At 43.3% G+C, this 14320-nt stretch overlaps 1 protein-coding gene across 3 annotated transcripts in view; it reads left to right on the forward strand.

Moving 5' to 3' along the window:
• rasef (RAS and EF-hand domain containing) overlaps positions 1-14320 on the forward strand; it is a 96462-nt gene that overhangs the window by 39576 nt on the left and 42566 nt on the right. For 2 of the 3 annotated variants that reach the window (XM_085985513.1, XM_085985534.1), the window contains exons 4-8: positions 3209-3304; positions 6313-6390; positions 8012-8127; positions 8265-8333; positions 9160-9244. In XM_085985513.1, coding sequence (XP_085841639.1) covers positions 3209-3304; positions 6313-6390; positions 8012-8127; positions 8265-8333; positions 9160-9244 — 444 coding nt within the window. The remainder of the gene's footprint in view (positions 1-3208; positions 3305-6312; positions 6391-8011; positions 8128-8264; positions 8334-9159; positions 9245-14320) is intronic. The other variant, XM_085985524.1, reaches the window with a different exon arrangement.

The following is a 14320-nucleotide window of genomic DNA, read 5'->3' on the forward strand; positions in this document are numbered from 1 at the left end:
GCGGTGCATGCGCGGTCAGTGCCAGCGGCGCGAGGCGGCCCGCGGGGAGTAGGCAGGGAAACCCCGCGGGCTGGCGGCCGTTAGAGCGGGGAGTAGGCAGGGAAACCCCGCGTGCTGGCGGCCGTTAGAGCGGCTCACTTCGGGCCCCGACACCGTCAAACCTGAGAGGGGGAAGTAGAGAGGGAAGAGGAGAAGGAGAGAGAGGGAAGAGGAGAAGGAGAGAGAGGGAAGAGGAGAAGGAGAGAGAGAGAGAGGGAAGAGAGAGAGATAGAGAAATTTTTGGAGCTTCAGGCCTGCCTGCAGCGGGCCTGGAGACCAGCACCGAGTCCCCCCTGCGCGAGGGTGAGGAGGAGGGAGGGGGGGTTGCTAAACACAATATAAAACTGAAATAAATTGTTAATTAATTCCCTAACACATAATTCAAATATTTACCTCAGTTCCCTAACACACAGAAAGTGTGGGGGAAAAAATTGTGGAAAATCAAGATGGCGGCCACTCACCTCGGTTCAGAAGGATAAGGCCCGCCCACACATGCACCGATTGGTCGACCGGTCAGGTCACCGAAGCGTAGGATTGGTCAATCGTCGAGTCACTCGACACTCAACTGTAGGAAGACCTCGAGGTCACACGGTCGCTAATGAGATGCTAATGAGCGGAACGCTGAACGTTTTTGGGATACCGCGGGCGGGAGTTTTGTCCGGCCGAAACGTAAATAGGCCGATGACCGGTCCGGAATCGCAAGCTTTCTTTTGAGGCGACGCGCGCGTCGGTACGCTCTGTAACTTCCAAACGCATCGAGACCAGGCGGACAGACAGACAGACAGAAAGACAGACAGACAGACAGACAGACAGACAGACAGAAGAGCCGCTTTATATATATAGATATATATATATATAAAATTATTTTTTCTTTTTGCATAACAGCATGCCCTCAAGATAACGTAGCAGACGTGGACGCACCACTTCTGACTGGCGATCTCCATTAACAAAAAACAATGTTAAAGAACCACCTCCTGGGTGCTTAGGAAGAGTTCTTCAATCCCAACAGTCTGATAAACAGTTTTATAAACATGGCACAGGGTTCTTAAGTTCCCTCGGCACTGCCGGGCACTCCAGCTAGTATACTTATAAAACACCTTGGGATTTTCCTTTATTTTGCCCGCCAGTGTTTTTTCATGCCCCCTCTTCACTCTCCTAATTTCTTTTTTAAGTACACCCCTGCGCTTTCTATACTCCTCTAGGGCTTCCACTGTTTTCAGTCCTTTGTATCTGCCAAAAGCCTCCCTTTTTTTCCTAATCCATTCTTGTATATCCCTTGACATCCAGGGTTCCCTGGGTTTGTTGGTCCCACCCTTGACCTTTACAGGAACATGTTGGCGTTGTACGCTCTCTATTTCCTTTCTGAAAGACTCCCACTGCTCTGATGTGGATTTTCCTACAAGTAGCTGATCCCAGTCCACTTTGGCCAGATCCTGCCTTATCATATTAAAATCGGCCTTCCCCCAATTTAGAACCTTTATTTCCGGTCCATCTTTGTCCTTTTCCATGACTACCTTAAATCTCACCGAATTATGGTCACTGTCACCAAAATGCTCTCCTACTGACACTTCTACCACTTGCCCGGCTACATTCCCTAGAATTAGGTCCAGTACCGCCCCCTCTCTTGTAGGACTTTCTACATGCTGGCTCAAAAAGCTCTCCTGGATGCTCTTTAAGAATTCTGCACCCTCTAAGCCTTTCACACTCTGACTATCCCAGTTAATAGTGGGGAAGTTGAAATCCCCTACTATTATTACCCTATTATTTCTACACTTCTGAGATTTGCCTACATATCTGTTCCTCTATCTCCCCCTGACTGTTTGGGGGGCCGATAGTACACTCCCAGCAAAGTGCTTGCCCCCTTTTTGTTTCTAAGTTCTACCCATATGGCCTCATTGGAGGAACCTGCTAAGATATCATCCCTCCTTACAGCAGTAAATATAATTAACTTGCTTCTAAATTACATTTGTGACATGTAAAGGAGAATACATGTAGTTTTAACCTGGCACAAATAGCTCTGTATATATTTATATAAAACATTGTGTCTGACCTCAGATTTTCGTTTCAAGTGCTTTAGAGAGTTTCTCTGTTTAAAAAAAAACCTCGTGGGTCAGAACCACTGGCAGCTCAGTATATATATCTTGAGATCTGAAGGTATGAATCACTTCACAGCTGTAGTGGAGTAGTTATGTTGCTGTGGCAACAAATTATTTTATGGAACCCTTCCAAAGCATATCATTATCTTGTAGCTGGGTGGCACAGTATGTCAGCATGTGATCTTGGTTCCTGGGTTTAAATTAAACACAGGCTGATGAGATGAAAGTCTCTTCTCTCTGGCTGTAAGGTGTTCCATGAATTGAGTTTGGGCAGTCTCAACCCAATTGGTATTGTGTGCAGACCCAGAGCATGAAACCATCCCAAAATTCTGACGAAGGGTCTTCGACCTGAAACATTAACTCTGTTTCTCTCTCCACGGATGTTGCCTGGCCTGCTGAGTTTTTCCAGTGTTTTCTGTTGTTATTTCCAAAATTATACTAATTAGGCAAGCTTGAGTGAAGAGTGAAAGAATTACTGAAGATAAATAAATTGGTGCTTTAGTTTTCACTGAGGAGGTGGATATTAAGTGCAGAACTGTTTTACAGAGGTTATTATTCAAAGAGAAATGTTACTAAACAAATTACTCAAATTTAAGCTAAACATATCACAAGGACCTGATGGTCTACATTTGAGGATCCAGAGGGAATCTAGGGAAGAAATAGCAGAGATGCTGACTATGATTGGTGAGGACTTACTCCGATGTCTTTGACAGTAATGCTCAAGAGTAGGGACCTGATGTGAGTCCTCTGACTATGGTGCTTGAGAGTTGGGACTTGTCCCAAGGCTTCTGACAGTGTTGCTCACAGGTGACCTCACCATCTTGCCATTTGAGATATAATTAATACTTATTCCCTCCTTTGTGGAAAAGCACCTTCTTCACAGCAGAAATGCAAATTGCGAGGGGTGTCATTTGTTTCACTGATTATGTACAATTGAATCACAAAGGCAGGGATAATACTAACAGAAAAGTTTATAGATGAGTCTCTTGTGCTTTGAATGGGACAATATTTCTGTTATGTAATGGTACATACTTTATTTTGATATGGCCCAAACCATTTAACATTGATTGCAGGAACAAAGAAAAGCGGAGTTTGCCCTCGTTAAGCTAAAACATCAATATGAAACTAATGTAAATGAACTCCAGCTAACAATCACAAAACTGAAAAAGGTAAGGATTATCGCTAAAGCTGATTTTAAAATAACACTCAAGTGCAGTCTGAGGTGAACTTTGATTTTTCTTTTGCTTGAAATTGGCATTCAAAAAAAAAAAGAGATGTTTTGCAAAATGTACTTTTCAAAAGGTACTGTGCAGAAGTGAAGAGAATTTCTGGGAACAAGAAGTAGACATTGAGCTCATGGTGCCATTTGTGGCTCAACGTGCCATAAATTAACCTGGAAACGTGTTTTCCTCTTGCTCCAATTTCCCAAATAGAGGCTGTGAGGTCACAAGAAGTCTGATATTCTGGGAAATGGTTTGGGGGGGAGGAAACTTGGTGAAATCCTCTATTTTCAAAGCTCCTATGATTGTGCTGTGCCTGGGCTTGTGACCTGATTTACCCTGTGACAGCTTCTGTCTTTTGCGGGTGGGAGGGGGAAATTGCCATGTGCAAAAACTATGGTTTTCAGGGTATTTTACTTTGGCCAGTCCACCCAATCTGTTACCCGCCTCTGTTGGTCTAGTGGCAATGCTAGGATGGGGAAATGAGTGTCTCAAAAGCAAATCTTGTTCATATGATACAACCACAATCTGTGAACTGCAAAAATGTGCAGTTTTGGCTTTGGTGTTTTTGATGCAGATATTGCACTTCCACATTCCCTCGCTCTCAACAACAACAACTTGTATTTATATAGCACCTTTAACATAGTAAAACATCCCAAGGCACTTCACAGGAGTGTTATAAGACAAAAAATTGACAATGAGCCACATAAGAAATTAGGGCAGATGACCAAAAGCTTGGTCAGAGGTCGGTTTTAAGGAGCGTCTTAAAGGAGGAAAGATGGTAGAGATGTTTAGGCAGGGAATTCCAGAGCTTAGGGCCTGGGCAACAGAAGGCACGGCCACCAATGGTTGAGCGATTTATAATCGGGGATGCTCGAGGGCAGAATTTGAGCAGCGCAGATATCTCGGCAGGTTGTGGGGCTGGAGGAGATTACAGAGATAGGGAGGGGCGAGGCCATGGAGGGATTTGAAAACAAGGATGAGAATTTTGAAATCAAGGCGTTGCTTAATCGGGAGCCAATGTAGGTCAGCGAGCACAGGGGTGATGGGTGAACGGGACTTGGTGCGAGTTAGGACACGGGCAGCCGAGTTTTGGATGACTTCAAGTTTACATAGGATAGAATGTGGGAGGCCAGCCAGGAGTGCGTTGGAATAGTCAAGTCTAGAGGTGACAAAGGCATGGATGAGGGTTTCAGCAGCAGTTGAGCTGAGGCGGGGCAGAGACGGGCAATTGTACGGGCAAATCTCTTCTACATTCAGTTCTCAAGTACAAAGGGGTGGAGACACGTGTTGCCTTTTGTTGTCCTGGGACTTCCCCAGGGTTAGGGAGTGGTGTGCCTACACCGTGTGCATTGATTTTAATGGAAATGAAAGTCGACAGTTTGAATAACAGATAGAGGATCCGCAATGTCAGTTTTACATCCTGGTGGCAAGTTAAAATCTACCCCTTTCTGGCTGCTGTTTTTGGACAACAGCCACAGTGCCCCGCAGCCGGTGGCCACTACAAGCCTGCAGCTGTCCCCAACTCTGAGGGCAGGCCTGCACTGGGGGCTTTGTAATGACATGATCCCCAAATCCAGGCAGGTTCAGGTCAGGTGTCACGCATAAGAATTAGGAGCTGGAGTATGCTGTACGGCCCTTCGAACCAGCTCCGCCATTTAATAAGACCATAAGATCATGGCTGATCTTTTCCGCCTGATCCCCATATCCCTTGATTCCCCTAGAGTCCAAAAATCTATCGATCTCAGCCTTGAATATACTCAAAGACTCAGCATTCACAGCTGTCTGGGGTAGAGAATTCCAAAGATTCACAACCCTCGGAGTGAAGAAATTCCTCCTCATCTCAGTCTTAAATGGCTGACCCCTTCTTCTCTTATCCTGAGACTGTGCCCCCTAGTTCTGTACACTCAAGCTAGCGAAGACAACCTCTCAACATCTACCCTGCCAATCCCCCTCAGAATCTTATATGTTTCAATGAGACCACCTCTCATTCTTCTAAACTCCAGAGAGTATAGGCCCAATCTACTCAATCTCGCCTCATAGGACAACCCTCTCATCCCAGGGATTAATCGAGTGAACTTTCGTTGCACCGCCTCCGAGGCAAGTGTATCCTTTCTCAGATAAAACTGTACACAGTACTCTAGGTGTGGTCTCACCAAAGCGCTGTACAACTGTAGCAAGACTTCTTTACTCTTATACTCCAACCCCCTTGCAATAAAGACCAACATGCCATTTGCCTTCCTGATTGCTTGCTGTACTTGCATGCTAACTTCCTGTGTTTTCTCTATGAGGACACTGCACTTTGTCCTAGTGTCCTAGCCCAGGAGGAGTAAGAAGAGTGTAGCCATAGACTTTGAGTAAAGTCTTAAATTTTTCATGCCACTTTAGTGGATATTTAAAGTCTGTCTTATTTGTGAATCATTGTGAAAGTTATACAAAAATCGTCTTCTGATTTACTTTCATTCAGAGCGATGGAAAAACTAGAAACATGTTCTTTTCCTCAGTGTCAGCTGTGGCTCTCAACTCTGAGTCAGAAGGTTGTGGGTTCAAGTCCCACTCCAGGGACTTGAGCACATAAAGCTTGGCTGACACTCCAGTGCAGTACTGAGAGAGTGCTGAACTGTTGGAGGTGCCGTCTTTCGGATGAGACGTTAAACCAAGGCCCCATCTGCTCTCTCAAGTGGACGTAAACGATCCCATGGCACTATTTTGAAGAAGAGTGGGGGGGTTATCCTCGGTGTCCTGGCCAATCTTTATTCCTCAACCGACATAACAAAGACGAATTATCTGGTCATGATCACGTTGCTGTTTTTGCTGTGCACAAATTGGCTACTGCGTTTCCCACATTACAACAGTGATTACACTTCAAAAGTACTTCATCGGCTGTAAAGCGTTTTGAGACGTCTGGTGGTCGTGAAAGGCGCTATATAAATGCAAGTCTTTCTTTTCTCTTACAGTTAAAAGAACAGTACAGATCGATTAGTTCAAAGGAGGAGAGCATTGCATTAAAAAGAAAAATAAATGATTTTACTCTGGTAAGAAAGTATGTTTCTGCGCAGGCTCTGAGTCTCCTGAAAATGTAGGCAGCATTCAAAGTAAAAAGAAATCAACTTTTACAATTTAGAATAATTCTAACAGTGTTCTGAATAAAACCTCTTCTGTGCTCTGATATATTGATCTAAGATTTTGGGGATAACTTTAACCTAACCAGTCTGGTGAGTAACTGCCGGGAATAGATTGGATCGGCCGCCCATTTTACCCCCCGCCCAATGTTATTTTCTGTTGAAGTCTATGGAACGTAAAACTGGATGGGGTGTATAACTGTGGCTGATCTGATCTTACCTTTTTCCTGCTGGGCAGATTACATTAAAACTGCCCCTTTTGTTATAGTACAGCAATAGATTTAAGAGAAAACTACGGCTTTGCATTTAATGTAAAAAAAAATCTTGGATGAATTTGCAAGTATAATATATACACTACCTGGATTGTGGCAGTAAAATTTTCAACATTGTGAATATGTAAAATCCTAATTTTTCAGATGCAAGATCCATATGGCAAGTGATTTAGTATCATTAATTTACTGCCTCTGGCTTTTTTCTGCAAGATTGAAATACTGGGATATAAATCATGCAACACAAAATAAGTGTAGAAATTCCTAAGATTTGTTGGGGGTGTCACATTGCACAAAATTTCTTGCCCTAGTGATATGAACATCTCATTCAGGAGTGGAGATTCACGGGTTGCAAGATTTTCCACCCATTCATTTGTGTTTGTTGTGTGATGTTCTGCGCCAGCAGTGCTACACCATAAAATGTACCCTGTATGCATATTGCAATTGTCCACATTTGAAAGCGGCTGTTCAAAAATCAGCCATCCTTATGAATGTTTGAGGATTCCTCTCAAAGCTGTTTTTACCATTTTCTCCAATAATTTAATGACTTTATCCAATGAGCAACTGAGTGTGAGAATGTCTCGGGTATGTTTCCAGTTACTGGTGAGTTAGCAGTGGAGGCACTAAAATTAGCCTCTACACCCCAGAATTGGGAAAAGGTAAAACATTAGCCTGATTGCTATCCTGCAATCTCTGCTGGAAGTGTGCCTGTATGGATGTTGGTGATGACAAAATCAAGCTTTACTGTTGGGCTTCCCATGGTTGCAGAACCTGCAACTCTCTGTCAAGGCTCATAGTGAGTAACCACTTTAGTGTGTTTCTGTCCAACTGTACCCCAGGAAGGAGAGAATACCTTCAGGAACGGATGGAAGGGGAAAAATTGGCAAGTTAAACTGTATCTTTACATTTTTATTCTAGTCATTCTCCTGCTATACACAATCTGTGGCCAAGTGGGTGATTTGGCAGCTTGCACAGAGATCTGCTCCCTCACTGATGCACCTTCTTACAGCTAGTACAAAAATGGCATGAGATTGCCCTCTGGTGTTTGACCCCTTCCTTCTGGGGGAAATACCTGGCCTACATATGGTACCTCCTTCAAATGTTATACCTGTGATGTGTTTAGGAGTCGCAGATGTGATGCATTATCCCACCTTGTTGCCCAGTCAGTTATCAATTTAAAAGAATATAATACTGACATTTATGAGCAAGTGTGTTGAAGCTAGAAAACCGAATTCAGTCAAGTAATGTTAATGCTTGTTTTTTAGGAAAACGATAAACTGAGGAAAGAACTACTTGAAGCACAGACTAATCTAATGCTGCTGCAGAGTGAAATGGATACTTTGAAAAGTGATTATGCCGATCAGAGTTTGAATTTAGAAAGGTAAAAAGAAATAGAAATAACTGATTGCACTATGACTTTAATTTGAAGAGCATTCACTACAAGTGCTGCACACAACTTTATGTAAAAGAATGTGTTTTTTTAACCCCTCTCTCACTCAGTTTTTACTTCTACTGCAGGGATCATGACATGGTCAGAGGGTATACGGATGATAGAGACAGCCTAACACGACAAATTGAAATGCTTCAGTAAGTATCTTTTTTTAAATTGCTAAATAATACTTTAAATAGATACACTTTTTCTGATGTTTGTGGTGTCTCTAAATACTCTGGGCCTCTTTAAATTCACTAGCCTTACATTTTCATACCCTGGTGTGTTTACTTAAAGGGATATTGTCTTTATCAAAATACTGTTTACTACCTTGGAACTCTTCCTCGGTCTGGAGAAAATGATTCTCCTCTGCTCCCAGTGCACTGAGGGGACTGCATTCGCTTCCTGCCGTGCTTAAAGTACACTGGCTCAATGGAGAATTTCCCTCTACCCCCAAAAATTGCCACTTTTGTTAGGGTCCAATAATACTTCCAGGCTTTGTTTTGTTCAGAGGGGGCAATTCTGGGAACTCCTTCAGCCTTTCTGTTGCCTTAGTCAGCCTCAAAAGCTGCTGCCCTTTAAGTGCTGCTGAACTCTTTATTATGCACCATCTCCCCTCTCCCAAGAGGTAAATGAACTCATCTTGCACATGTAAAAACCACAATGCAGAATATTATAAATCATTCTAATGAGCCAATTGTGGAATCCAGGTGGGCCAGGTTACCATTCAGCTGGTTTTTTTGAGTTGATTTATCCAGACACGACTATTACAGGAACAGAGCTTTTATTTTTGTATTATCTGTTGTAAAATACTACAAGAACTGTATAGGATATTAGAAATTGAAATCCAGTCTCCCCTAAGTATTTTGGTAAAGAGTTTGAGTTTTTCTAGCTGTCTTGGTGCATAACATGACATCTTTCATAAAGGAATCAGCTATTTTTTATAATCCTTGGTACTTGCCAATGTTTTCCCCTCTTTTACAGGTCAGCTAACAGAAAGCTTCATGACAGCAATGATGGCCTGCGGTCTGCTCTCGAAAACAGTTTCAGCAAATATAACAGGTCTTTGGTGAGTGTCCAACTAATATGTTATATTGACTTGTAAATGGATTATGACTGTAGTTACCCTGAATGTGAAGCACACTCTTATTTATTAACTGAATCAGTTATTATTTATTTACATGAAAGCTATGTACTCACATTTGAGCATAAGCATGCTTTGTAAACCTCATTATTTAGCTTCTTTGGTGTCAACGTGTGTACCTCGTGTTTGAGAGAGTTGGGCAAGCAGCTTGCTTGGAGGTGACCAATTTCACCGCCAAGCCCTACTCCAGGACTTGAGCATGCAATCTAGGCTGACACTTTAATGCAGTACTGAGAGTGCTGCATTGTTGAAGATGCTGTCTTTCGGATGAGACATTGGCCCATAAATTCCGTTCCCTATGGGTGTGTACGCGCTGTGTACTCACCCGTAGGGCCAACGGAAGTGCTGGTTTTAAGCATGCACTGCGCATGCGCTGGAAACTGGAACTTCCGTTCTTTGAAGAAAGGGGTTTGCAGGTCAAACGCCTGTGCCGGATAGGCAGCGCGTACGCCTGGAACTTCCGTTTTTTCCCACAGTTGCTTCAGTCCTGGTAAGTCTGAAACAGCTGCGCCTGGAAAAGCAGGCGTACAGCTGGCAGCTCTTAGGCGCAAGGCCTGCTTTTACCAGGCTAAGAGGTGAAGAAAAAATAATAATTTTTTTCCACTGATTTATCATTTTAAAATACTTTAAAGAAATGTAAGTATATTTTTAGCCCCGTTAAAAACTTTAAATATTTTTTTCAAAAATTTAAATTTTTGTTTAAAATAGTTAATTTATGTAATTTATAGTCATTTTAAAAATGTGATTTAAAAAAAAAATGTATTTGAAGTTTTACTTATGTTTTGGGGCTGATCTCTATTCATAGATTTGACAGGTCGTCCTATGAATGGAGATTCCCTGCTCTGATTGGCTCCCCATGGCCCACGTGATCCCAGGGATGCTGGGAACTACATGCGCCCCGGAATACTCATACCCTGCACACCGGCATTTTGAAAAGGCACAGCAACTGAATTCTGCGCCTCCTGGGAGCCCTCCGGTCCAGGCGGAGATTTTTCCAAATCGCAGCTCTCCGCCCGCGGGAGGGCTGCGAACAGAATTTCTGGGCCATTAGATTGAGGCTCTGCCTGCCTGCTCAGGTGGATGTAAAAGATTGCACAGCACTATTCGATGAAGAGCAGGAGCGTTCTCTTGGTCTCCTGGCCAATATTTAACTCTCAACCAGTTCCACCAAAAACAGATTAACTGGTCATTAATTTTCCTGTTTGTATGACCTCGCTGTGAACAAATTGGCTGCCATGTTTGCCTGCAAAAGAACAGTGACTACACTTCAAAAGTACTTAATTGGCTGTAAAGCATTTTAGGGTGTCATGAAATGAAGATTTATTTTTTAGTCCCAACTTCAGCAGAGTCACACTTACTCCAATATAAAATAACAACAGAAAATGCTGGACCTACTCAGCAGGCCAGGCAGCATCCGTGGAGAGAGAAACAGAGTTAACGTTTCCGGTCTGGGACCCTTCATCAGAACTGGAAAAAGCTGGAGATGCAACAGATATTAAGCAGGCGAAGAGATGGGGGGGGGGGTGCGTGGGGGGGTGGTTAGGAGGGGAGGAAGGAATTGAAAGAACACCCTGTACTTTTGTAAGAGGCAGGAAAGATAAAATGTTGCAAATGGGAATGGCAAAAATCATACTGCATGAAAAATGGGGGCAGGGATAATTATCTGAAATTGTTGAACACAATGTTGAGTCCGGCAGACTGCAAAGTGCCCAATCGAAAGATGAGGTGCTGTTCCTCGAGCTTACGTTAAGCTTCATTGGAACAATGCAATAGGCCGAGGACAGAGATCAGAGTGGGAGTGAAGTGGAGAAACATAGAAACATAAAAAACATAGAAGATAGGAGCAGGAGTAGGCCATTCGGTCCTTCGAGCCTGCTCCGCCATTCAATGAGATCATGGCTGATCATCCAAATTCAGTACCCTGTCCCTGCCTTCTCCCCATATCCCTCGATCCCTTTAGCCTTAAGAAATATATCCAACTCTTTCTTGAATATATTTAATGAACTGGCCTCCACCGCCCTCTGTGGCAGAGAATTCCACAGGTTCACCACTCTCTGGGTGAAGAAATTCCTCCTCATTTCAGTCCTAAATGTCCTACCCCTTATCCTTAGACTATGACCCCTGGTTCTGGACTCCCCGACCATCGGGAACATCCTTCCAGCATCTAGTCTCTCCAGGCCTGACAGAATTTTATAGGTTTCGATGAGATCCCCTTTCAATCTTCTAAACTCCAGTGAGTATCAGCCCAATCGACTCAATCTCTCCTCATACGTCAATCCTGCCATCCCAGGTATCAGCCTGGTGAATCTTCGCTGCACTCCTTCCATGGCAAGAACGTCCTTCCTCAGGTAAGGCGACCAAAACTGCACACAATACTCAAGGTGCGGTCTCACCAAGGCCCTGTACAACTGCAGCAAGACATCCTTGTTCCTGTACTCGAACCCTCTTGCTACGAAGGCCAACATACCATTTGCCTTCTTAACCGCCTGCTGCACCTGCATGCTTACCTTCAGCGACTGGTGCACAAGAACACCCAGGTCTCTTTGCACTTCCCCTTCTCCCAATCTATTGCCATTCAAATAATAATCTGCCTTCCTGTTTTTGCCACCAAAGTGGATAACCTCACATTTATCCACATTATTATCGTGCATTTGCCATGTTTCTGCCCAATCACCCAACCTGTCCAAATCGTACTGGAGTTTCACGACATCCTCCTCACAACATACCCTCCCACCCAGCTTTGTGTCGTCTGCAAATTTGGAGATATTACATCCAATTCCCTCGTCCAGATCATCATTAATATATATTGTGAACAGTTGGGGTCCTAGGACCGATCCTTGCGGTACCCCACTAGTCACTGCCTGCCACTCGGAAAACGACCCGTTTATTCCAACTCTTTGCTTTCTGTCCGCCAACCAGTTCTCTATCCAAGTCAATACCTTGCCCCCAATCCCATGTGCCTTAATTTTGCACGCTAATCTCTTATGTGGGACCTTATCGAAAGCCTTCTGAAAGTCCAAATATACCACATCCACTGGTTCTCCCTTATCTATTTTACCAGTTACATCCTCAAAAAATTCCAGTAGATTAGTCAAGCATGATTTACCTTTTGTAAATCCATGTTGACTTTGTCCGATCCTGTCACTGCTTTCCAAGTGCTCTGCTATTACATCTTTTATAATGGACTCTAACATTTTCCCCACTACCGATGTCAGGCTTACCGGTCTATAATTCCCCGCTTTTTCTCTGCCACCTTTTTTGAATAGTGGGGTAACATTAGCTACCCTCCAATCCATGGGTACTGTTCCAGAGTCTATCGAGTTCTGGAAGATGACCAGCAATGTATCTACTATTTCTAGGGCCACTTCCTTAAGTACCCTGGGATGTAGATTATCAGGCCCTGGGGATTTATCGGCCTTCAGTCCCATCAATTTTCCTAACACCATTTCCCTACAAATACTGATTTCTTTCAGTTCCACCCTTTCATCAGACCCTATGTTCCCCGGCATCTCTGGGAGGTTATTTGTGTCCTCCTTTGTGAAGACAGAACCAAAATATGTATTTAGTTGGTCTGCCATTTCTTTGTTCCCCATTATAAATTCCCCTGATTCTGACTGCAAGGGACCTACGCTTGACTTCACCAATCTTTTTCTCTTCACATATCTATAAAAGCTTTTACAGTCAGTTTTTATGTTCCCTGCAAGCTTACTCTCACATTCTATTTTCCCTTTCTTAATTAATCCCTTTGTCCTCCTTTGTTGAATACTAAACTGCTCCCAATCCTCAGGATTATTGCTTTTTCTGGCCAATTTATATGTCCTCTCCTTGGATCTTATGCTATCCCTAATTTCCCTTGTTAGCCACGGTTGAGTCACCTTTTTTGTTTTATTTTTATGCCAAACTGGGATGAACAAATTCTGTAGCTCATCCATTCAGTCTTTGAATGTTTGCCATTGCCTATCCACCGTCAACCCTTTGAGTGCCATTCCCCAATCAATCCTACCCAACTCGCTCCTCAGACCATCGTAGTTTCCTTTATTTAAATTGAGGACTCTTGTCTCTGAGTCAACTACTTCATTCTCCATCTTAAAGAAGAATTCGATCATATTATGATCGCTTCGACCCAAGGGGCCTCGTACAACAAGATTGCTAATTAATCCTTTCTCGTTACATAATACCCAGTCTAAGATGGCCTGATCTCTGGTTGGTTCCTCGACATATTGGTCCAGGAAACCATCCCGTAAACACTCCAGGAATTCCTCCTCCACAGTATTGTTACTAATTTGGTTGGCCCAATCTATATGTAGATTAAAGTCACCCATGATGACTGCTGTGCCCTTATTGCACGCTTCTTTAATTTCCCTTTTAATGCCATCCCCAACCTCCGCCTTACTGTTTGGAGGTCGATATACCACTCCCACTAACGTTTTTTTCCCCTTAGTATTCCTCAATTCTACCCATACAGATTCCACATCATCAGAGCTAGTATCCTTCATTACAATTGTGTTAATCCCTTTTTTAACCAGTCATGCTACCCCACCTCCCTTTCCATTTTGCCTATCTTTCCTGAGTATCGAATACCCCTGAATGTTGAGTTCCCAGTCTTATAATAATAATAATAATAATAATCAACTTTATTGTCATTGTTAGTGCACAAGTGCAGTACAACGAAATGTAGGCTTGCGGCTCCCGAGAGTGTACATTTAGATTAAGACATTTAAACATTCAACATTCATTTGGCTTGTAATACATTAACATAAACATAACCATAATAAAGTGCATTGGCAGATGTGCAGGCTTTAGAGTTTATTTGTGGAGTTCAGTAGGATGACAGCCCTGGGAAAGAAGCTGTTCCTAAATCTGGTCGTTCGGGTGCGAATGCATCTGTAGCGTCTCCCAGATGGCAGGAGGGCGAACAGACTGTGGCTGGGGTGGGTAGGGTCTTTGATGATGGTCCGTGACCTCCGTAAACAGCGTTTCTGGTATATGTGCTCTATGGTC

The sequence above is a fragment of the Somniosus microcephalus genome, chromosome 1, assembly GCF_052327205.1.
Source record: "Somniosus microcephalus isolate GS21.2 chromosome 1, FLI_Smic_1.0, whole genome shotgun sequence".
Classification (NCBI taxonomy): Eukaryota; Metazoa; Chordata; class Chondrichthyes; order Squaliformes; family Somniosidae; genus Somniosus; species Somniosus microcephalus.